Raw genomic sequence first — 25,242 nt, 5'->3', positions numbered from 1 at the left:
AGCCTGGTTATACAATATTAGCCTTTTGCAATACACCTGAACTCCTGGTACAGATGAAAATATAATGCTTGTTTTAAAACAACCTATTTCCATGTACTTGTGATAAATGTTGCCATTTGCCCTACAGGCCTGTCTATGAGCATTTATACACGTAGGACCATTTAAAATTTTAAAAGCAGGGGTCTATAAATCTTCCTCTGGGTTTTTAACTGAATAGAACACAGACCCCGAGAAATATCTGCAGCCCGTAGTCTGTGGTTGGGACCTACGTTCTGCAGCACGGATCTGACAAATATTTGCACTTTCCTCGGTTTGAGGACTTTAAACCATTTTTTTAAAGGAAAGCCGCCTTAGCTGAATATCCCTTGGCAATGCGGAAATGGCAGAGGAAAAAGGAGAATGCAAAGGAGTATAAACCAGAGCCTCTGTGGTTCTGTATACTGAAATCAATAAATACAATTTAATATCATAACACATAAGCAAGACAAGGAAGGAAATTTACTCGAGAGGTTTGGGTGAGAGCCAGGAACACGCTCTCCGCAAAGGGAGAGAGATCCGGCCTTTCCATTTCCATAGAGGGGACAATTTACAAGGGGGGGGGAGACCCCAAGGACAATTTCAAGAATTAGGAGATTTTTGCAAGAGACTCCAATTTTGCGGAGCGAGTCAATTTCCGTGGTCCGGGCTCTATCTCGCCGATCAGTCCGTGTGGACCGTCCCAGGCAAGACCCGGGAAGTTGAAAGCCTGGTTTTGCTTCTCTGCAGCGTGGCAGCTGGATCCACTATAATCACCTCGGTTTTGAGGGGTGCTCTCAACCCAGAGCCGTGGATGCTGGAGGGGGTGGGGGTGGGGAAGGGAGGTGGTTGTGAAGTATTTTTCTGACAGGGATACAGGATGGGATGTGGATTGTTGCATCGGCTGCGTCGGGGGTGGGGTAAGAGGGGGATTTGTTTGTATACAGGCAGCTTCCTCTTGGAGAAACACGTTTATTATTCAAATCCAGTTATCACATATTTACTAAAAACCGCAGACAGCTTTAACGCGGCAGCCTCCACACCGACTTCCCCAGTTCTAGCTTTGCCCGAGAGCTTCAGATAGCAAATGTGTTATTTCCTATTGAATTATCAATTCTGAATACACAGGGGCTGCAAACAGGGGCACAAGGTTCTCCAGACAAACTTTTAAGGGGCGTAGATCGCGTGGCTGTTAAAAAAAAATCGTAATCAAGGCGGATACTACATTTCTCCTGTAATATCTTTTAAGCAACATGCTCACTGATAAGGAGGGCATCCTACTCCCAAAGCAGAGCGCTGCCTTTTCCTCTTATTATCAAAGTTAAATCAAGCCGAAGAGAGTGTGATTTGTTTTTAAAAAGTCTCTCAAATATACAAATAATTGCACTTGTGATATTAGCTATTGGTCAATATAATGCACTTCAGTTGGCGGGGAAAAACGTGGGAAAGATTCTTGTCTCCTCCGTATTTTAGGGACTTTTTAAAAAGACTTGCACTTTGCCTGGCAGCAGCGAAAACTGCATTTTATCTGGGCCTTTCAACACCCAGTGCTCCAAAGAACTCAACGGCAAACTCCCATTGATTTCCCTAGGGACAGGATTTCACCCCAAGACTGGCAACGTAGGGCAAGGGAGAGATCACGTACATGATCTTATTTTAAGGATAACGATGTAAACCTCTGGCCAACGATCATTTTAATGCCCCTCGTAAGCCGCAGGGAAATATTGTTAAATAGATGGGGGCTACGCAATTCTTAGATTTGTTTTAAAGATGGGGGAGGATGTTTCATTGGATAATCGTTCCAGTTGGGTCTAGGATCACAATACAATATAGTCTGGTGATTCCAACGTTTGCACGTAGACTAAATAATACGAATTACCTCCCTTTCCCCCCAAATAAACAACAGATTCTCCGGGAAGTTGTAAAATGTTATGAAACTGCAGGGGGGCGGGGAGGTTAGGTCTTCTAAACCCTATAATTCTCTCTGAAGTGTAACCGAGGGAGGTGAGCACCCGGCTTGCGGCAGAGACTCGTCCTTTGGTGGCTGATTTAAACCAGACCAGTCTCTGCACCCCCTGGGCTGGCATTACACGCTGGAGACTGGGGTGTTTGTTTGTTTTCCCAGAGGAAGAAGCCAGTTCTAGTCCCTGCCACTCTCACCAGCCCCCGCCTTTGAAATGGGCACAGAAAGAGACGGCACTTTCCCCTAAAGAAACCTCAGCCGGATCGTTTCTCCTACTTATATTTTTTGGGGGAGGAGAGGGGGATCGGGGGTACATACAAGGGAGGGGGTCTCTCTCAGGACTCAGGTCTTTTAAGGCGCACCCAAGAAGTCACTAGTTCAAAGCGAACTTTGGAACGGAAGTTTTCCCCCGGCTCTGCGCCCACAGGCCCGGCCCTTGTCGGACACACGCCAACGATCCGCGATAACCTCTCCGCTCCCCGGGGCGCTGGACAGCCGAAGAGGTGACCCCAGCCGACTTTCTCCCCTCCTCTTCCTCGGACATTTCCCCTTTGCCAAGGCAAACTCATGCCCGCCCTCTCCGGGTAACATTGCAACAAACCCAAAGGCCCTCCCTCCTTTTGCACCCTTCCCACGACATCACCTTGAGCAAGAGAGCTGAAGGATATGTGTGTGCGCGCTGGGGAGAGGCCCAGGATGGGGAATACAAAAATAATAATAATAATAATAAAAAAAGCATCGCTCCTATTAAAAAAATAGGTTAAAAAGGAGAATTGTGAGCCACGGCTTCCGGCGGGGGAGTCCGGTACTTACCGAAAGAAGTCGTTTTTGCAGTAAAGCTTGCCTTCTCTGGAAAAGCATTTCTCTGTCAAATTGCATTTACATTCACAGCACTGAACACACTTCACATGCCAAGCCCTGTCCAGTACATTCAACAAAAACCGGTCCAAGATTGGCCGTTTGCAGCCGGCACAGTGCACCATTGTCTTTGGTTATTTTGAGAGTGGGGGGGGTTGGCTCCCAGATGTCAAGCAAAAAAAAAAAAAAAAAATTAAAAAAAGAAGAGATTACACCAGCGTCGGTTTTTGTATATGTTTTAAAAGCCTTGGAGGAGAAAAGGGGGGAAACGAAAGGGGGGAAGGGAGGGAGAAAATCTTCTTTCAAATGTCCTAGCAGGGGTACACAAATCCCCAAAGAAAAGAAACAAAAACAAAAACACCCACGGCCCAGCTTTTCAATACAACAGCAGAATCCCGGCCAATAAAATAGTAATAATAATAATAATAATAATAACAATAATAAAAAACCAACAATAACACAGATCAACAGCGCATCAAAATAATAATAATAATAATTAAAAAACAAATGCGATGAGTTTTCTCAGGTCTGAGGTAGAGCAGTCAGGAGTCAAAGTGCATCTGCTTTTCCCAACGACAAATCAAAAAGAAGGAACAAAAAAATAAAATTATAATAATCAAAAGGAGCTTTGGATCCTAACCTAGTCTCATTGCCCTAATCTGTCATGGATGCCGCCCTGGAGAGGGAGGGAGGGGGGGAGATGCTTGTTGTTATATAGATAGATATATTTTCATACTATAAATCAGCCAGATGTATCTCCTCTCGCTTGATGTGGCTACAGTCTTCTTTGACACAAGTTCAAACGCCCCCTTGTATATTTCAGCAAGACAGTTTTACCTACCCCTGTTTATTTGTCTAGTCCACTAGTCAAAACTCCTAGCCTTGTCCATGCAGAGACAACATTGCATTGCATGCTTTTTGTTGTGGTGGCGGTGGTGGGTTAGTTTTGTTGTTGTTGTTGCTGGTTGGTTTGGTTTTTTGTTTTTTTTTTGTTTTTTTTTTTTTGTTTTTGTTTTGGTTTGTTTGTTTTGCTTTTCTTTTGCTCTCTTGAAAGTCTTCTGCGCGGCGCTAGGCAAGATGTTCCAACCGGAGGAAGAAGAGGAGGGTCTGCAGGGCCGGAGGCTCTGGTTAAGAAAAAGAAAGGTCTGTAAAAAGACGAGCCTCCCTCTCTCCCGTCTGGCGTGTGCGTGTCGCTCTCTGCGCGGCTCCGATCCCACCTCCAGGCAGCTTCTCGCCGGACTGCATGTTCGCGGCCGCTTAGGAGCCGGAGCCTTATGCACCGATCTCCCACGTCACGGCCGCCGCCAGCCAATCACCGTCCCGCTGCCCTCCTCCCACCTCAGCAACCCATTAAGCATCCTTCCCAAGCTGGGATGCTACAGTAAGACCCATTTATAGAGAATAAGAGGAAGCGACCCATTGTCAAAATTGTTAGGTAAGGCCACATTTTCTTTTTTTTTTTTAATGATTATTTGGTAAGGTACCTGAAGTGCACTTTGGGGGAAGAGACGGCTAAGGAGCAGGAGTGGCGGTAGTGGTTTATGCGCAATAGCTCACAAGGTGTACCCAGCAGAGAGACACACAGAGAGAGTGATAAAACTGACTGGTAGGTAATATATATATTTTTTTCTAGCTCAAGAGGAGAACTATGCCGGTATAAATATAATTTAAATATTGGGGTCTTGTTATGGTTGTTGTTGAGCAGAGCATCTTTATGGATAGGAGGTTACAGCCAAGTGTCCTGATTTAATGTAATGACCTTTGCTAATAATTTTACTGACTCAAAGAAGGAGAAATTAGTAATCTTTACAAGACATGTAAAGAGAAGAAAGTTTAGGGGCTAATAAATGGAAGACAGTTTTCAGAAGAGCAAGGTTGAGTTTTTACACAGCAGACGGTAATTGCCTTTGAGTAAACACAGTTTAGAAGATTTTGCTTTATTTACGATCAGAAAAAAAAACCCGAAGACCCATCTTTTGGGAAAGGAAAAAGAAAAGTGTGAAAACTTTCCTGCTGTCTGAGCCACATCATATTGTTTATTGGCTTTATGGAACACTCCATTCTGCTAGAGAAAAAGATATTTTGTATGAACTTTTGGGGGGACAAGAACTAAGGTGCCCTTTAATTTCTAGATAGAGCTTTATGAGTTTTCAGACAGCTTAAACCTGGTCAGAGAACTCATATACCTTAGATCCGATAATAAATTAATATTTTTCTGGTTTTCAACAGAGTATATGTATTTATTCATGTTCTTTAATATTTATGTTGGGATACTCCGAAATGATTATTTTGCCAGCATTTGTATTATAAAATTCGAATCAAATGATAAACGCAGTTTATTTAATGAACCTCTTTGCAAATAAAAATTAATTCGATGTTACCTTAAAGGGATTTGGTTAATGACTGATCAGTTAGGAAAATATTTAATTTCTCTTTGGGATTTGCATTTACGTTTGTCTTGTGAGATACTATTGTATGGGGATAATGTAAATATATGGCAACTGTGTCAGAAATGGCCTTCATTTGGAAATTGATGTGTAAAGTCTTGAGAAAGATTTACCATGCAGTTGATGAAGGTTTGAACTTGTTGATGATTGAAAAACTGCCCCCTAGAAGAAAAAAAATTCTTCTAATATAAATTTTATTATAATGTATCCTGCTCGGATTCCCAAATACATTTCTGTAATAAAGTCTCCTCCCCTTCTTAATTCTTTTCTTGCTAACTAATAGTTTTGACTGAATGTTAATTAGCTAAGAAAGGCGATCGCTTTATTTTCTTTAAAACGTTAACGGTTTAAAAGCTGGAGAAAACCATTTAAAACAAACCTAGCTGTTTTCTCCTTGAAAATAATTCTAATAGTTCATCATTCCGTTTAGGGAAGTTTTAAAAATATGGGTTATTTGCAGGAAGGCAATTTATGGTAAAACGCATCCGAAGAGGACCCTCCAACTTTAACTTCGGATCGATTTGTAGTTCAGCACTCGGATTCATCCCCTTCTAGCTCAGCTGCTGTCCCTTCGAATCAAAGTGGACTAAAATCGGGGCTAAGACTTCCCTTTCGCAAAACTACGTTACGGTTTCATCATATTCCTAACTCGCCTCACTTCAGTTTAGTTCATATCAATTTTTCCCTCATCATTAAAAAAAAAATCAACCCCAATTCTGCTCATCCTGTCGCCCAGCAGCGAATTCCACTCTGTTCCCCTTCGGATGACTGAAGCCTATTGGACGTTCACACCGAGAAGCAAACAGTTGGGATAACGTTCTGGTTTAAGCTACACAAACCGAATAAAGCCTGAGGGGAAAACCACTGGAGACGAAGTTCGGAGTTTGCGCCAGTAGGTATATAAAGGGCGGCTCTCAAAGAGATCCAGGCAGGCACAAAGCCCCTTTTCGATACTGGTTTCCCGTCTTTATTTATTTGTCTAAACCCAGGCAGCTGTTCCATTTCTCAGCTCCGGCTGCAGCCCAAGGACCCAGCGCTTGGACTGCAAACTGAAGACCCCTCCACCCCACTCCGACTCCGACTCCTCCCTTGCCAGCGTTGGAGCTTTAAAGCCAGGCACGGCTCAGTTGGCCAGACACACACAGAAACACACACCCGTGTCTGCCGGATGGGGCCCAAAGCTCCCGGCCCCTCTCTCCCAGACGCCCTCCCTGAGCTGTTGGTTTCCATCCTCTCCGAGTTTATTGGTAAAACGTTAAACCCTGGAATCAATACATCCATCCACCAAGCCCCCGCCCCTCCCTTTCCACATCCTCAACCCCCTTTTCGCCCTGCATATGGGCTTCTTCTCATGTAAAACAGAGGGAAGGGATGTCTGGGATGGCCATGGTCCTATACACCCTATAAGGCGACAGCTGTACTCTGCTATCAAGGGACCTCTTCCCTTTGACTGCCAGGCCCCCAAGTGACATGTGTTGGTCAGGGATGAATAAGAGAGAGAAGATGAGCATCTTATGCACATCATCTTTCCATGGTGTGCGTGTTTTTTAAGGCGTTAGCGAAAGCATCTGGTGAGAAATAGAGAGAGATTATACGTGTATATATACACACAGCGGTGGTAGAAACTCCGCCTCCGAAGAGTTTGTCATGGGGAAAGGTAACCAGGGACCCTTGCTGAAATGGACCTTAAAAAGAAGCCCCTGCAAAATGAACCCAAAGACAATGGATCTAACACTCTGCCAAGGCAGGGTTTTTCCCTCTTTCCGTAAAGGCTGACTAAGGTGGGATTCACTATACCTGTTTAAACAACTTTCCACTTGTTTTAAATGTAGGGGGAGACCCCAGACTCTTCTAACACAAATAATCCCTGGATGCAGTTTGCCTCTTCTACTCCAAACCAGACAGAGAAAAAAAATACCTTCTCCCAAAATCAGACCGAGAACAAGAACAATTCTCTGTTTCTTTAAACGAAAACTATTAGGGTTTTACCCTGATACATCAGGAGAGGGTCGGTTGTGATGCCTCGCTGTGGAAACTGAAGCCCACGGAGTTTGCAAGGAAGATTAATAAAGTCATCTGATCATATAAAATGCTTGGCACTCCAACTGGCATGTTATATGTACTGGCATTTGCTTAAATACATTTGCATTCAGATGCCCGGGAGCATCAATCCTTATTCGCTGTTTGTGCACCAATCCGGTCCTTCAGTGCCGTTTGGTTTTGCTTTTCAACCAACGACATTTTTGTTCCCTTTCCACCCACTCTTGCTCAGACTTGACATTTTGTATTGAACACGCACACAATTCTCTCCCGTTAAATTAAGATGGGTTTCCTCCCGCGGCAGTTAAATAAGAACCAGCTTTGCAAAGGCCGCGTCATTCTATGGGAAGTCAGCGTCGTTTCATTTTGGGAACGAATCCCCCTGGTTCACAACACAGTCCTGGATCTGGAGTGAGTTTTGTAAAATGTGCAGTGAAGCGAGTCTGCCCAGGATGCAGGACTCTGAGAGGAGGGACCCAGGTCATGACTGGGAACTACTGAAGTGCCCACAGAGAGATTACAACCTGCTTTCACGGTTTCCCCCCTAATGATTTTAGGAGACTGGAGCACTGGTCTGGAAAGCACCACACTTCCAGCGCCAAACCGCTAAAGCAAACCTGCCTTTTGATCAGATACATTTTGAAAGGAACATTGATTTATTGTCAGGATTTCCTGGCAAGCCATTCTCTGGCTGGGGCAAATAATTCTAAAAGGCACAGAGTTTGCTTCCTGCTTTACAGGCCACTTGCTGTAGCGGGTCATTAACGTGATGTAGTGGGAGGAACTCTATGGGAGTTAAAACAAAAAGCAAAAAACCCTCACACAGCTCCAGATCCTACAGACAGACTTCGGGTCTGGAGTTTGGCTTGGACAAAAGACAAAACAGTTGCTTAGTTTCCCATTCCCTGTGCGTTGTTTGATTCACCCTTTGAGAATATAACCTGCAATCCGGAGCAGGGACAGTCCATACCTGTTTCTGGATAATTCCAGCCCGTCTCCTGTCCCAATCTAGGTAACTTTGCTAAAGACACAGGAAGGGATTGTTCCAGTTAAGCGTAGAGTGCCAAAGGGGAAGTGGAGTGGGGAAGATTCTCCCAGGTCTTTCCCTAGAACCGTTCACACTGAAGGAGTCCGTAATCCCTTCTCTGGGAAGTGGGATCAGCAGCAGGCTCCAGGGAGCCTTTCCTGCCCCGGGCTTGCATTTCAGGGGAAGACGTTTAGTGACCCAGGCCAGCTGCATTTACGGCCCTATTCCCTGGAGTGCCCAGCTAACTCGGAGAGGGAGGGTTGTGATTTGAATGTCCTCAGCCATCCATCGAAAATGTCAGGGCTATTATTTACATCGTATTTACGTCGCAGTGAGCAAAAAATAAAACCAGGACAAAACGCTCAAATCAACCCAACCCCGCAACCCCCCTTTTGCACCGAATAACCAAACCGATGTCACTCACCAATCTCTGGCTGTCTAGGAGGAAAGACACATCACTTCTCTCGCTGGCAGAGACACGGCCGGACAGGTTTCTGCACAAAGAGTTCAAATCCCCAGTTGTAACAGCTGACACAAGGTGTTCCTTTCTGACTCGTTCCCTCTCCCCACTTACCCCCCTTGGAACCTCGACTTGTGTCCCCCCCTTTTGTCAGATGGGTTCTCTGCCCCACCTCCTCTCTTTGTTCTTTTGGAGGGCAAGAAAGGTACATTCACTCGGATGATATTGACACGCTGCTCGATAGCATTGGTGTGATGATGAGAGAGACTGGCTTGTTATCGGGAAGATGTAAGCAATGAGCTGGAAAGTCAGCACTGGAGTTTGTGGGTGAGAGATGAATAAATATTCTAAAAATCTAGGGGGGTGTTTCACACTGAACAGTATAACTTTGGGGGGGATCTTCATTGACTTCTCGGACGAGGGTCCCCCCCCCAGTTTCATCAAGCTTTGTTTTCATTCTCATTTTTATTATTAAAAAAACAGATTGCAATTCGCTTATGAGATAGGAAGGAAATTGAAGTGTGTGTGTATGTGACACAAACACACACACGCCTGTATCACGTATTTATTGTTGGAACGTGGGGGGACTATCACCACACTTTAACACAAACTCACTCATTGTGACTATTTTTAATGTCGCCCCAGTTTTTAAAGGGGGAAATAAAAACGAGGTAACATCCATTTAAATTCTGTTTTACGTTTAGGACAAAACAAAAAGTCAGGTCCTCCCTTTCGGCTGGGTCTGAACCTGCGTTTTGTTGGTGTCTTTCCGGTTCTTTTAGTTAAATCTCGCCCTGTTTATCATCCGTCTTTCTACATCACTGCGCTCGGTAATGGGATTTATCTCTCTCCTTTATGGGGCACTAGTGTTGTACAAATATTATAGTCTCCCCATCCTCTATAGACTCAGCCTAGACTTGTGTAGACTAGCAACTGTGCTCAGCAGGAATTGCAAAACTCCAGACAGAAGGCATTGGAGAGTCTTGCAGTTTGAGTTATTCTAACACGCGGTTAGAGGTTAGCTTTGCGGGGCACCCAAGGTTTGATACTTTTGCTGTTCTGTCGGATTTTAAAAGCTCGATCAGTGAAGAAACTTCCTTTAAAATCGGGACACGTTGCCTTGATCTGTAAATATACAGCGGGCTGCAGGCGGAATATTCCCGGGAAACGGATCAAGGGAAAAAGTTCCCTTTCTGTGCTTAGGGCAGTGGTGAACTCCGGCTCGGCTCCGTTCTCCCGCAGCCCTAAGTGCTTTGCTTGCCCTCTTTCCCCCCTTTTTGCTTTGTAACATTTAAACCAAGCCAAAGAAAGGCTGAGTTGAAAAGTTCAAGTTGAAAGTTTGCAGCGGTGCATACCGGAGAAGGAGACGGATTGTTCCCGGGATGCACGTGACATTAACCTCGGTGATCCCACATCGCTGCCTAGGTTATGCTGTTTGGGGGACTGTTCTGATCTTCAGGCATGCAACGGCCCTGAGTGACACTTCGTAATAAAGTGAGAAATATTAGTCCGGACCCAGCGCAGCTTTGATCAGCTGAGTGCGACTACATCACCTCTCACTTGGGAAAAAAAAAAAAAAAAACCTCCCAGGGGCTGGGACCAAAGGCAACAAGACAGCAACAGCTCGCCTGGAGCTGGCCAGGGAGATCTCTTCTGCACTTTCACTGCTGGGGGACATTTACCAGGTCCTTTCCTCCTGCTGGCTCAGTCTGGAGACACACTCCTAGAAACGAGACAAACCCCACCACACGAGGCTCGCACTCCCCCAGTAGTTAATCCTCCCAGTAATTGGCTTTCCTCCTTCACGGAATGGGCACAGTTACCAAATCACTGCTGATAGCTGGAGAGACACCAAGCAACTGGGGGTGGGGGAGAAAGCAAAAGCCCACTTCTCTCCCCCCCACACCCCGCCTAGATCTCTGTCTGCTAGTGTCATGCTAGCCCATGCTAACTATTTCTAATCAACAGCGAGCAAGCCAAGATTACTTGAGCTTCCTTTCTTTTCCTTTTCCAGCCTTTTGTTCCGGGGCTCACTCCGAAAGAGGACAGCCTGCCCTTTTAAGGTTTGAACACGATTCACCCACTGCAAGTGAATAGAGCAGACACGTTCCCTCTCCTCGCTCTCTTCCTCTTGCTAATGCAAGCTGGCAATTCAATTATTTGCCAAGGAATATTTTACTAGCTGATCACAGGGATACTGCTCTGACAGTCACTTTTATCCTCCCCTTTCCCGGCCTTTAGTTTTGAGCCACTATTGTTGGCAAAACCTGTCGTTGAACGTCCTTTCCCCCCTCCCCCCAGGTCTGGTTTCTTTCATTTTCTCTTTATGTTAATCAAGTCTCCGGGCAATTAGAAAAGCCATTTTTGTTTGTTATTTTCATATTTAATGTATATGGGTTGAACTTGCCCATGGAGAAGAAGCCAGTTCTTTGATGCCTTCCAGACCAATGGACCAACCAGAGCATCCTGAAAGTACAATCGATTTCTTGTTTCTAAGATTCAGGGTTTTGGTGGGATTGGGTGTATTGAGAAATATGGTGCCCAAGCGATCTATACACCTTTGTTATTCTGTTCTGTATTCAGCCTGCACACAGTTTGGAAGATCACTTAGGGCAAGTCACGGGCCAAATGGACGGGTGTCTAACGCTGGAGAGCATTGGTACATTACTGTTTGTCCCATCGTCGTCAATAATCAGATTTACTTCTCAGATCACTGCAATAACCAGCAATGTAGTGGATATTAAAATGGGTATATAAACATGAAAAATTTTAAATGCTACGTTTCTGAGCAGAACCAAATAAAAAACAAAATGAACCCAATGAGTCTGACTCCTCTTCCTGACACAGCTGATCTCTGCTTTTAGCCAGCTTTCTTTTTTAAAAAAAGACAGGGGGCAACTCCTGGACAAATCATATTACAACATTAAAGGAAATCGGTGGCAATAGAGGTCTCCGATTAATGCCCGAGATAGAGGTTTCAATGCCCCTTTCAAATGCAATTTGTGTCCAGGGGCTGATTTTCCCCCAACGCAGACTGCTTAAACAAAAGTACGTGCAATAGGTGAATTTCATGTGCCATTTGGGGGAAGGAAACCGTCCAGTGGGCCCAACCCAAGGAAGTAGGGGACGATTTTTGGCATGTGAATATATCCCTTGGACGTGGAAGTGACAACTCAAACTCCTCCAGTTCTACCTCTCCTGGCTCTTAGATACAAAATTAAGTTCTAGCAGGATTTGTCTTCACAGCGTTGTAAGTAGTGTGGGATCCTCCCTGAAACTTTGGGAGCCCTAGACATCTGCCAGGGCCAGATATTGACTACACACCCAGCTCAACCCACCATTTCCCCCCGACTTTCCAAATCTGCAGCACACCAGAGCTAAGAAATTCGATGGATCCTATAGATCTGTCTCTTGTAGCCCTGTCATTGGAACAGCTGTTCTTTCACTCCCCAAAGCCAATAATCCAATTGAATCTCAGCATCATTGTCCGAATTTCCCCCCCCCCCCCCGCAGTAGTGTGTGGAGAGGGGAGACAAGAAGAAAAGGCCAACAACCTACTTAATTGGCTTCTACACTGCACCCTCACCCTCGGTTTCTTTGCTTGAACCCCCTTGGAGAGATTTAAGCAATTAGATTCAATTAAATGTTTCCCCCCCTCCTTTTAATATGCGCCAACACGCCACCGCTTTTAAACTCTAAACAATGCAAGAGAACACACCTGGATCTGGGGAACTAACATGAATGTATCCAGGGGCTTTGTCAGTTTCCTGTTACAGTTTGCCGGAGCTGGATAGCTGATCAAAAGGCAACAGGGGAGTCTTAGATTTCAAAATGTAAGGGGTTTTTGTTTGTTGGTTTGTTTTGCGTGGGGTGGGGAGAAATGAACAGTAATACCGAGGAGAGGCAATACAATTCAGACAAAGAACATCTAAACCACGTTGGAATAATTTGCGACAGTTCACCCATAATCCTGGACTTTGCGGGGGGGGGGGATCCTTGCCGGGGCACTGGGCTGCGAGACGCTGCTTTCCATCCTCCTCAACCTGACTTTCGTCTTTCCCTTTCCTTTGTGGGTGTTTCATGCCAGTTCTCTAAAAAAAAACGTGACTTAAGCTTCCCACCCGCAGAAGCCTCCTCGTTTTCCTGTCATCGGCCCAGTGGTTACACTGAGCTGCCCATAACACACCCTGCCCCACTCAAGGAAGCAGCAGATTTGCAGGGGATGGGGGGAGATATGAAATTAAAGCCAGGTATTATCTCGAGACTACGCAACACCGCAGTTTAGAAAGCCGCAAGTCTATATTTTCACAAGTCAAAGTTACTCTCGTGTCCAGTAGTTACTCTCGGGCTTGTTACCTAGATCCCCAGTGACTGGATAACTTTCCCCGGCAGCCCTAATCCATAAACCTTCTTGCACAGAAACCTTCCCCACCGGAAGGGTCTTGGAAACGGTGCATGTGGCTGATTTTTATATCGATGACTAATGCACTAAACTAATATTTCAGTTAAGATGTAATTAAGCCCGTATAACTCCCCAGTACAACAAACCATTCCTGGCCCAGATCCATCACTACGGGCCCTGCAAGGTTGGTTTTAAGGAGCCGGGACAAAGATCTTTAAATGATGTATTAGTGGCCCCAAGTTTACTCTGAAACACTTGAATCGATCAGAAGGGTAAACAGTGTTGAGATGTGTCAGGAAAATCCGCCCACAGCACGGTTGCAGCTGGGGTGGGAAGAAGCGCCTCTCAGAGAAGTTTCTGGGATTTTTTTTGGTCTGCTCCTTCCCATCTTGATTATCCCCGCCTGGATTTCATGGCACGTCGCTAAATGGTGTCGCTTACATTTCAGGCTCATGCATTGTTTATGGGGAAATAGAACTAATAAATAATTACCAGTCCAAAGAGTGTGTGCCTGAGTTTGACTGAAGGCAAGGAAGGGAAAGCATCCAAAAGGGGGACTCATGAAAGAGCCAGCCCTGGAGGGAGAACTCTCTCCTCTCTCTCGGGCCGCAGCTTGCTTGGGAAAAGGCAGAGAGTGGCAAACAAACACACACAAATATCAGGCCGAATCAGCCTCCTTCCAAGGGAGAGGAAAGGAAAGAGGAGAGGGGGAGAGAGAGCAGAAGTCCATCGCCTGTCAGCTCATTCCTGCTGGCTGACAAATCCTTAGCATCTCAGAACGGGGCTTGCAGAAAGCACAGGGTGCAATCTAAAGCTGCCTTTCTCGGCTTGTCCCCGTGAAGAAAAAATAAGAACAGGAACACACTGGTTCACCCAAGTGCTTCAGAATAAAAGGAAATTGCTGAGAGACAGGGCAGCTTTTTTTGTAGGTTCCTTTTTAATTGTACCTCAGTGCCCAGGACTCTTGTCTACCCCTGGGTTGTTTCTTTCTCTTGACCAAAGCCAGTAGTTCACAAACAGCTGTAGCAAATGGGTGAGAGAGAACAACTGTGTGTGTGTGTGTGAATGTGTTTGAGTGTGAGAGTGAGACCTGATTGCTAGAAGGAAAACCAGTGTGCGTGTGAACATTAAAAGTTTTTGTTTTTTGTTTTTTAAAGAAAAGGCAGCTAAAAGATAAATAAAAGAAACAAGTAAAGAGGGTGTGAGCGGTGGGGGAAGAAAGACCATAAAAAAAAAGGGGTGAAACAAACCCCACGAGGATGCAGCGAATCCCAGCTCATTCATCTTCATTGTCTCCGTGTATGCAAACGCAACTCCAGCATAAGGAAAAGCCACTATCAAAGCCATGGCTTTATTTTATATCCTATAGATCAGGAGGGAGGCAAAGCTTTATTTTCGCCCAGAGACAGATATTTTATTTCTCTCTTACGGTTTTATGTGTGAGAGATGTCAAAAAGGTAAAATAGATTGCTAATGCATAGGCAAAAGGAAGCTGTTTTGGCATGCTCGGTGTCATGAGGTCTCCCAGGGAGAGCAGGCTGGGGATTTAGGACTGATGGCAGACTCAGGGGGATTTCTGCTAAAACATCTCTCTTCATAAATTCAGCAGCATGGTCAACTCAATAGGAAGACAGAGTTTTCAAGAGAAAGAGTTGGAGCCAGGCATAAATGCACCACACAAAGGCATCAATTACCTTTCAATCTACATACACAAATGTAACAATCTGACTGAGGCTTCAAACCGGTGCAACTCAACTATAGCCTGACATACTGGGTAAATATGTTTAGACTGCAAAGCCTTTTCCCTAACCAGACCTTGTTTGCAGTGTCATGAAGTGGCTACTGTTAATTTACACTAAATTTGGGAAGCTTTTCCTTTTTCAAATTAAATTTTTTAAGATGTTTATATTTTGCTTAGAGATGGCATTGCAAACCTGAACCCTTATTCAGGAACATAAGCATTAACTTGCTTTTAACTTTATAGTATGTATTTATGTGTGCGCACTCCCCCCCCCCGCTTATGTACACATATGGATAAACATACCTTATATTAGCTATACTCCCAGATGATACAGTAATGAAAATTTACCTATTCAGGCATAATATCTACTCATTCACCCTTACTTTATTAATAAAAGCCATTACTGGGTATTTTACTCATCTATCCAAAAAAACCCCAAAACTCGCCCTGGGTTAATAGAATTTTGAGTGCCATATATATATATATATACACACACACACACCAACAAACAGTATTTGTGTATGTTCTATATTTGTATCCATCTAAAAGTCTGGTGGTGGATTTGCAGGGACCTTTTGCAAAGTTAAAATATATCTCCCTAAGCTGCAACAATTTTCATACTTTTTTAACCTCAGGGATTTACTTAGCACATTAAGTTCAGGCTCAGAAGCCCAAGGCTATTACTCATGTGGGTACTCCTCTCCCTCCCTCCTTCACCACATATTTTATCATTTGACTTCCTGGTTTAAATTCATGTTATGGCAAATAATAGATGGTAATACTTTCCCCCTTCTCCATATTAATTGTCGTTTCTGGCAAACTCTGCATTTGAGATGATTTAAGGCAAATGGCAACAACAAAGTGAAACAAGGAGACAAACAGCACAAAACAGAAAATTATTAAAATTCTGAAGCTTTTTTTTTTTTTTTAAACCTAGTTTCACAAATATCCTGGCAACATTTGTGAGGTTGGATCACAGTGTCAGTTTTGTTTGCACTGGACAGCATAACCTACATATATTAAGAACTGGCCAATTCTGTGGTGCGGAATACACATAGACAGTTGTACTCTGAGAGAAGGTGCCATGCTTCCCGAAATATTGTTCTTTCTGAGGTGGCTGAAATAGGCAACAAACCAGAGTACTATTTGCAAATTAAAAAAGCAAGGTGTAGCTGATTAGCAAATTAATTATTTCAGCACCCCCAGGATTATATTGTTTTTCTAAATTCTTTGGGCCTAGGTAATTTACTAATTTCACAGTCAGTCAACTTCCCAGTGAGTGAGTCAATCTAATCTATCTAATGTCTATATAACACTTGTTTTATAGGGAGAAGTAAGTTTAATGGTGATGGCAGAGGAAACAGGACCTCTGGACCTTTCTCCTTGGCTCTGCCATTGACTTGCTGTGTGACCTTGGGCAAGTCACTTAACCTTTCTGTGCCATCTGTGCAGATACATACCATGGGGTGAGGGGACCCTAAATAAATGTTTAGAAATCTACAGATAAGTTCTATAAGGGCCTGATCCACTGCTTGTTGAAGAATATGAACTATTATTTAGTTCATAATAGGAATGATCATGCAGCGCTTACTCAAGTGAACAGTTTCATTAGCTTTCAACAGGGCTACTCATGTGAGTATGAGAATAAAGAAAGGGTTTTGCAGGATCAGGATGTTATTCTGCCATTCACAAGCAGCTGGGAGAAGAGTGTTTCTAATATAAAGTTTTTAGGTCATCAGCAAAGTAGTGGCTTCAGGTTTATGTATCACCACCAAATAGGATGTTTGAGCATTGGAGAGAAAAATAATTGAAATAAAATATATAGGACTGGCTGAGTAAAATGAAATGACAATAAACCAACACCAATGGTAAATCAGCAATGTCATTCTGACTATCAGTTGAAAATGGTTAGTGCATCTCCATTTAGTATTTAAAAAGAAAGCAAGCCCTCTGGACGGCAATATTAATGCCTCTTCAGGAATATCTAACACAACTCAAATTTTGTTCATGGTTTGTTAAGATGAAATCAGAATCTACTGATGAATTTATATCCTTGCTCTCTATTCCTGGCTGCTGATTTAATCCTTCTCCATCTATATATTATACCTTTTTAATATGGTGTTCCTATGTAATCTATGCACACTATAAATACAATATGATATCAGAGTTTACATAGTGCTTCCATTATAGGCTTCTATTTTTATAGGTCTATAATTTGGCACATGGGTTTTGACAGGACATTTCCCTCCCCCCCCCCACTTTACAACATGATCAGAAGTCCACTTTGTTGTTTATACAATTTGAATCAGACAAATGTTTGTACCCATTGAAGTGTAAGAAGCTTAGGGCAAAATTCTGTCTGCCTGATGCAGATGGGCATATGGCAGGAAACCTGCAGGCAGAAGGGCAGTGCAGTGTGGAAGTTTTCACATCCCTGATTCTGGCTTCTATGAAAATGCAGGCAGAGGCTGGCTTGCGGGTCCCCCTATGCTGAAAGACATGGTGGTGAAGTCAGAGCAAGGATTTAATAGAGAGGGGGCCTGGTATGGGCAGTTGTACTCACAAAGACTACAATGGCCTAAAACTGGAGTAATGGAGTGGCAAAACTGGCCAGAGATGGTTAACCAAACATTTTAATAGACATGCATATTATTATAACTTGATTCCTTGCATTTTATTATACAGTGCATATTATACCTCATTGAAGTTATCTTATCGACTTGACTATGCATGTAGAAAATGGACCCGCATGCTACATGTAAAATAAGAGATGAAAAATTGCATATACAACTATAAAACATCACTATAGGTACACAGAGAAGAGACACTAGCCAGGTAAGACAAAAAACATTGGGTCAAACTCTGTCCCAGTCTCACCTGTATAATTCCCCTGGTTTTAGTTGGTTTTTACAGGTGGAATTGAGGGCAGAGTTTGACCTATGAGAGGGTAGCTGCAGCTGTCTATGATATCCTCAAAATCCCTCACTTAGGCTATGTCTAGACGGACCGACAGTTTGGACTACAGGGGTGTGAATTGTAGCATGCACTGTAACTGCCCCTTGTTGACACTGCTGGTGCAAAGGTACCTAGGTTTGTATTACCTAGTCATGTTTGAAAGAGGGTTATGTTCATGGGAACGAGTTTGCAGCAGCAACATCCAAACCGGGGAGCTGCAGTGCAGCATGCAAGTACACGCTGCAACTCACTCCCACATAGTGCAAATTGCAAGGCCGTGCAGACAATCCCTCCGCTGAGTCTTATGCTCTGATACCCTAGGTACATTGCTTGTGTTTCACTCGTATGCGGTGATATCCTCATACAGAGGGCCAAAAACGACAAGCCAAGAACATGCAGAACTCGTATCCTTTTCAAAGGTTATTTCACAGGAATATTATTTATATCACAGTAGTGCCTAGGGGCCCCGGATGAGATCAAGGCCCCATTGTGCTACAAACACAAGCCCCTGCCCCAACGAGCTTAGTCCTAAATGGACAAAGTATAGGAGCCCAAAAGAGACACAGAGAATGAAATGATTCACTCAAGGTCACCCAGCAACCTGAGCCAGGAACAGAATTAGGGTTTTCTAACTCCCACACCAATGCACTATCCACTGGACATGCAGCCTTCCAGCTTCCATTGTCATAGGGCTGCCCAACTGGAAGTTTTTTAGCATCCTGCACCCTGCGCCCCATCTATCCTCCATTTCTCACTGCTGCAGCTGTTCTGCTGGAGCTATATAGATGGTGAATTATGGCTATGAAGCCTGCCACTATAGAAATGGCCTCTCTCTCTAGGTAAGACACTGGGTATACTGGAAACTTTTTGTTCTATGTGTTAAGGCTGACTGTATAAATAACAAGGGGCAAAAGTGTGGAGTGAAAAGGCAAATACACCATCCGTACCTCACTTTATCTGTTTATACTACAGCATACACTAGTCTTATTCCTCGGTCAAGTATTTTAAATGCATGACGGTTAGGCTTTCTGGCAACAAGGCTGTTAACATCACAAGTTACAATGTATCACATCAACTACTTAAAGAAACATGAACAAACAAAGTCACCTAAAAGGAATATCTAATGAGCTGAGACATAATTTCTTTCCCTCTCATTATTGATGACCTTTCATAACTTGTCATTGAGACAACCATTCACAAGTTACAAAGTACCGATGCCTCTTATTAGCTAGCCCATTGTATATCCTCATTATATCTCTGTATCTGCAGGTGAAGATGACTGGAGAGAAGCTGCTGAAGGATCTAGACAAGAACTACACAATGTAGGAGGCATGAAATATGAGACCAACGTAGCCTCGAACAGCTCTCTGTACCATTAGTTCATACTAGTAGGACTTTCATTAAACCTTGTTAAAAATGGGCGTTCTTTTTAGAAGCAAAACCAAATTCTTGTGAGCAGTTTTCCAAACACGTATGTTTCTGTGATGACAATGAAATTACAGGTTTCAGAGTAGCAGCCGTGTTAGTCTGTATTCGCAAAAAGAAAAGGAGTACTTGTGGCACCTTAGAGACTAACAAATTTATTAGAGCATAAGCTTTCGTGAGCTACAGCATCCGATGAAGTGAGCTGTAGCTCACGAAAGCTTATGCTCTAATAAATTTGTTAGTCTCTAAGGTGCCACAAGTACTCCTTTTCTTTTTAATGAAACTACAATCTACATTTTTGTTAGCACTTTTCTAACAGAGAGATCGGTGTGTGTGCTGCATTTGATTAGGAAGTATAATACCTACCAATGTATAATATCTCCCCATGTGTTTCTTCCATTTTGATTAAATAAAACCTTTATTTCCTTAATTAGTTAATGTTTGTTACTTGAGAAAGAGGAGTGAAGGAAATTCAGATTAATACATGATAATTAATAAACAACCATGAATAAAACTGGATTTTTAAACTTTATTGCAGAGTTGTGGGCAGTTTATTTACTTAGCTATGTGTGTGTTAATAAAAAAAAACATGTTAAAGCTCTGGCATACATATTTCACCAATGGTCGCAAACTCAAGTTATAATTAATGAGAGAGGAAGTTCCATTTTTTGCTTATTTCTTAGAGGCACTTGTGGCTCTGGCATGCTGGTTTCTAGCCTGATCATTGCTCCCCACACAGTCTTTTTCAAAAATGTGACTGCTCTTTGCAGAGTCAAGCCTTTCATGCATATTTCTAACTAGAGACAGGTCCCAAAGGAACATCTAGAAACTTTGGTGGAGATTGGTTCTCGATCGGCATTTTGAGCTGAACTTCGCAGCTAGCTCCTGTTATGGACTAAACCAAGGTCTTGAATCCAAATCCACCTGCCCAAACTGATACGAATCCAGCCCAAATGTTGTATCTATGGCCTGCAGCCAGTTATAACTTCTACCAATGCATATAGCGCCTCATACAAAGCCCATCAATGAGAGTATTTTACATTGACTTCAGTGGGTTTGATATTAAACCCTTTTACCACTGTCAAGGTTCTTTCTCCACTCTGAACTCTAGGGTACAGATGTGGGGACCTGCATGAAACCCCCCCTAAGCTTATTTTTACTAGCTTATTTTAAAACTTCCCCAAGGTACAAACTATTTTACCTTTTGCCCCGGGACTTTATTGCTGCCACCACCAAGCGTCTAATAAATGTATAACAAGGAAAGAGCCCGCTTGGAAACGTCTTTCCCCCCAAAATCCTTCCAAGCCCTACACCCCCTTTCCTGGGAAAGGCTTGATAAAAATCCTCACCAATCTCCATAGGTGAACACAGACCCAAACCCTTGGATCTTAAGAATAATGAAAAAGCAATCAGGTTCTTAAAAGAAGAATTTTAATTGAAGAAAAAGTAAAAGAATCACCTCTGTAAAATCAGGATGGTAAATACCTTACAGGGTAATCAGATTCAAAACACAGAGAATCCCTCTAGACAAAACCTTAAGTTACAAAAAGACACAAAAGCAGGAATATACATTCCATTCAGCACAGCTTATTTTATCAGTCATTTAAACAAAACAGAATCTAACAAGATTGCTTATTAACCCTTTACAGGAGTTCTGACCTGCATTCCTGCTCTGGTCCTAGCAAAGGCAACACAGACAGAGAGAACCTTTGTTTCTCCCCCCTCTCCAGCTTTGAAAGTCTCTTGTCTCCCCATTGGTCATTGTGGTCAGGTGCCAGCGAGGTTATCCTAGCTTCTTAACCCTTTACTGGTGAAAGCGTTTTTCCTCTGGCCAGGAGGGATTTTAAAGGTGTTTACCCTTCCCTTTATATTTATGACAACCACATTCAACACTCTGGTGTCTGAACACCTTGAGAAAATGTTACAAAATACGGCGCGATAGCATAGCCGGGTCTGCTGTTCTGATATGACTCCTGCGTACGCTTTAAGTGCAGTGGGCATAATCTCTGCTCACAGTTGAGCCCTCATATGACTTTACATAAAATCAATAAGGTGTTAATTCAAACCAAATCTTTTGTGCATACCTGCTGGAGATTATGTTGTCTCCACAAGGAAACACATGGAAAGGTTCAGTTCCCGCCTCAGTCTGTAGGCTGGACGAGCAAATACACAAAACAAAGTCCTCTGGTGTGGTAGGATTGCTTCAATATTTGAAGAATGGTTTAGGGCTGTGTGTGTTCTGGAGAAGTGATTTCATACAGTAGCTTTTACAATCCCAGATTAATATTCTAACTGGGTTAGCGCTTCAGAAGGAGGAGAAAAAAATATTCCATTTCCAAATACACGTATAGTTTAAATTCACACACCTGAGCTCGCCAGCTTTAATATTACAGATCTATAGTTATTTAGCAAAAGAAAAAGCAGGCTTCTCATAGCTTCTGATTAAACAATGGCAAAATGGACTAACTCTGCTCTGAGAAGTACTGAGACAGTGTTTAAAATGCCTGATGGGTCACTGAACAATGGCAGTGGTGATTTGCAGTTCAGTTACTTGCTGAAGTTGCTACACAGTTCCTGCATGCTAACATGGTGTGTTAAGTAATTACCAAATACACATACTATTGCTGTGGGGGATGCTGTGTGTGAGATGAGCCAGCAGTGTCCAATGGAAAAGTGAGGTGGATACACACAAATAAGCAACTTTGCCTTAAAAAAAATTCCTTTAATAAGTGATTTTAGCTCATTCTTCATGGCTATGCCTTGTAAATGTTTGGGATGTTGAGTGGATGCCGACTGTCCCTGTCCCATTGATTGACAGAGTCTTCAGACTCCAGTTAGTTGCTTACTGTGATGCCATGAGCATGCGCTGTAGCAAAATATAGGTGTTTCAGATGAAGAGAGAATGGGCAGTTTCACTATCCTCAGACAGAGGAATAGCAAGAAACAAACCTTCACTTTCAGGGCCAGACTCTCCATTGCCCCGTGCCTCATACAGTAATTTAAACCAGTGCAAGAGTGGGTGCAAAGTGCTACCGATTCAGTACAGTGCATCAGGAGATTTCATTAGACAGGTAGCAACATTCTTGGGAATGTAATTGTCACTTAGAGCAGGCGACTGGGTGTCAGGATTACTCGGACCTGCTCCTTCTTTTGCCACTGACTCACTGTGACCGCAAGTCACTTAGCCTCTCTGTTGCTCAGTTTCCCCACCAAAAATGGGGATATGAACATTTTGGTATGAAAAGTGCTGTGTAAATGCATTATTGTCACAGTTAGAAAATTCATCTCTCTGTGCTTCTGTTTCTCTCACACTCTTGTCTGTTTAGATTGTAAAATCTTTGGGGTGGGGACATTTCTCACTACATATATGTACAGCACCTAGTGTAGCGGGGCTTTGATCTCAACAAGGGCTGATGGGTAATACAAATAATTATATACAGGTATTATTGTCATCATCATCACAAACAGCATAACAACACATTCCACAAATCTGTAATGAAATGTGCAAAATGGACAATAATTCAGTGAACATGCACCACTAGGGAAAAAAAGATTTAAAACAACAACAGTTCTATGTTTTTTTTCACATATTTGTGAACAAAATGCCAGTGTCCCTAGGGGTGAGAGTGTTACACACTTGTCAGATACATAACAGAGAGGTGTTCAAAGGAGAACAACCAGGCAATATTTTCCGGCATGAGAAATTTCCAGATGAAGAGTGAACAAGCCGTTTGGAGACCTACATATTTTTTAAATTTACTTATTTGGTTTTTGTAAAACTGACTAACCTTACTAGTGGAATATAACACCATTTTAAAAGATGGTAGAGTCTTAAAATGTTTACAATATGGTCATATAACCAAAACAAATACACTGAATCTTAAACCTTCTATCAGAGAGCTCAGCTGGATTTTTTTTTTAAATCTGCAAAATATAATTATATTGGTATTGGGTTAAAAAAATAGATAGCCCAGTCCAAGCCCCTTATATGGATATTTCAGACATGCTGTGGTTCCTTTTCCATAAATGTTAAGCAGACATCTGTAAACACAATTGGAATTTACTGCACACGTGAATAACTGCATATAAATTAGCCTGTATCACTGGGGTTTAAGAAGGGATTGTGGGTTTTTTTCTCCCCCTTACCTATAAGAATCCAGCATTTATAGTGAACATCCTTGTGCAATGCCAGTGTTAATTTTCTATGTTTTAATTTTTTGCATACCTATTACCTAGTTACATTTATCATAAAATCTCTATAGAGGAGACATTCTGTTGAATTTAGGACACTTCTAGGTTTATTTATCAGACTAATAGTTATTCCTTTAGAAAATGCAGAGCAACAGTGTTGTCATGAGTTGCTTAATACTAACAAGAGAGACCTGCACATCTGAGGAAATAGAACATGTAAGACTTCATATCTGTATTTCTTTGGTCTCTACCTTTTTTTCCCTCTTCCCTATCGCCTCTTCCTTTATGGGCTGGATCCTACATAGTGCTGAAACCTCTGGCTCTGATCCAGCAACGCATTTAGGGCTTGAGTCTGATCTCATTCTGATCTGATCAATGGAAAACCCTCATTGATTTGAATGGTGCAGGATCAAACCCTTAAGCATGTGATCAAACATTAAGCATGAGAATAGTAGCACTGAAATCAAGTGCTTTGCTCTACCACGGCTAGAGTGTTCTGTGCCAGGATGATCCAATCCCATATTGCTCCCCCTCCAACCTCTTCTCCCTCCACTCTTTCCCATTTAGGGGTAGTAAAAGGTGCCATATTGCAGCCCTGCAAAGGGAAATCCTCTATTTATTCAAAGAATAACTGTAGAATAGGTACAGATACTTCAAGCCTTTCTATATTGCTCTTACTAATGTACCTAACTCTTTATCTTGAGGGCCGTTCTTTGCTAAAATTGCCAACAAGGCTTCCAGTGAGTGCCAATTCTAATGGTGTCTTTTTGTGTGATGTGGATGTCTCCTCACCAGGAAAGACCAAAGGCTTGTCTACAGGAGGAAGTTGTATCAGTTTAATTAAAAGTGTGATCTTCTAATTGATTTAGTTAAACTGGTGCAAAAAGCCATCTGGAAATCCTTATTTCAGTTTAAACCAGGATTATTTTGATTGCTTTAAACCAATCAGGCCTGGCTGATGCACTAAATTACACAGATTTAGTTAAATCAGTGCAATTCTGTGTGCACACTCTTAAGTCAATTTAAACATGGCTTATATCAGTTTACCTCCACTGGCAAATGTATAGGCTCCGGTTAAATTAATGTAATCAGTTTTAAACAGATATGAGTCTCCACTCAGGAGGCTGGGCTCCTGAATCAACCACCTGAGTAAAGATTCAATGCAGTTTTTTTCTGCTGAGACTTGATTGCCATTCCTCTTGGGAGCCTTAATACCATGGCAGTTTCACAACTATGTATAAAACACAGATCTTGTATTCTTTACGGCCCAGTGTATTGTTGGCTGATGGACACGGCTTGGGCTGGACTTTTCTTTTTTTAGGGCACTGCACCATAGGCATGACCATGAAAATATGGATAGAATTTACGGAATTTACGGCTCAGTGTTGGCCTACCTTTGCTCCCTCTGAAGTTGGTGTGAAAACTCCCACTGGCTAAGTGCTTTTGAAAATCCCATTCCCAAACTCCTCATACAATTAGAAATGGAAAAGAGCTATGTAGACCTGTGTGGACCAGATGAACTCCGTAAAGAAAGTGATATAACTTTTTTATACATTGCACTACTCTATCATAAGAGTCTATAGAAGTCAAAGGTCTTTGAATCAGGACTTATAGAAACTGGAGCTATGAAATGTTTAATTGACCTCTATGAAGCATGGCAAGAGCATCTTCAGAAATACATTCGATGGGATAATGGTAGCAGTGATGGGATGCACGGT

General features: G+C 42.8%; 1 protein-coding gene across 2 annotated transcripts in view; it reads right to left on the bottom strand.

Moving 5' to 3' along the window:
• The window catches only part of LHX1 (LIM homeobox 1), a 35,527-nt gene extending 10,534 nt beyond the window's left edge, over positions 1–24,993 (bottom strand). The window contains exons 1-2 of one of the 2 annotated variants that reach the window (XM_038376192.2): positions 24,919–24,993; positions 2,792–3,960 (exon numbers count right to left, since the gene is read on the bottom strand). In XM_038376192.2, coding sequence (XP_038232120.1) covers positions 2,792–2,961 — 170 coding nt within the window. In that variant the 5' untranslated portion in view covers positions 2,962–3,960; positions 24,919–24,993. Of the gene's footprint in view, positions 1–2,791; positions 3,961–24,918 lie in introns of those variants that run through there. The other variant, XM_038376194.2, reaches the window with a different exon arrangement.
• Positions 24,994–25,242: the final 249 nt, after the last annotated feature.

This window comes from Dermochelys coriacea, chromosome 17 (assembly GCF_009764565.3).
Source record: "Dermochelys coriacea isolate rDerCor1 chromosome 17, rDerCor1.pri.v4, whole genome shotgun sequence".
NCBI lineage: Eukaryota > Metazoa > Chordata > Testudines > Dermochelyidae > Dermochelys > Dermochelys coriacea.
The sequence above is the reverse complement of the archived record's forward strand: the minus strand, read 5'-3'. Positions and strand labels throughout refer to the sequence as shown.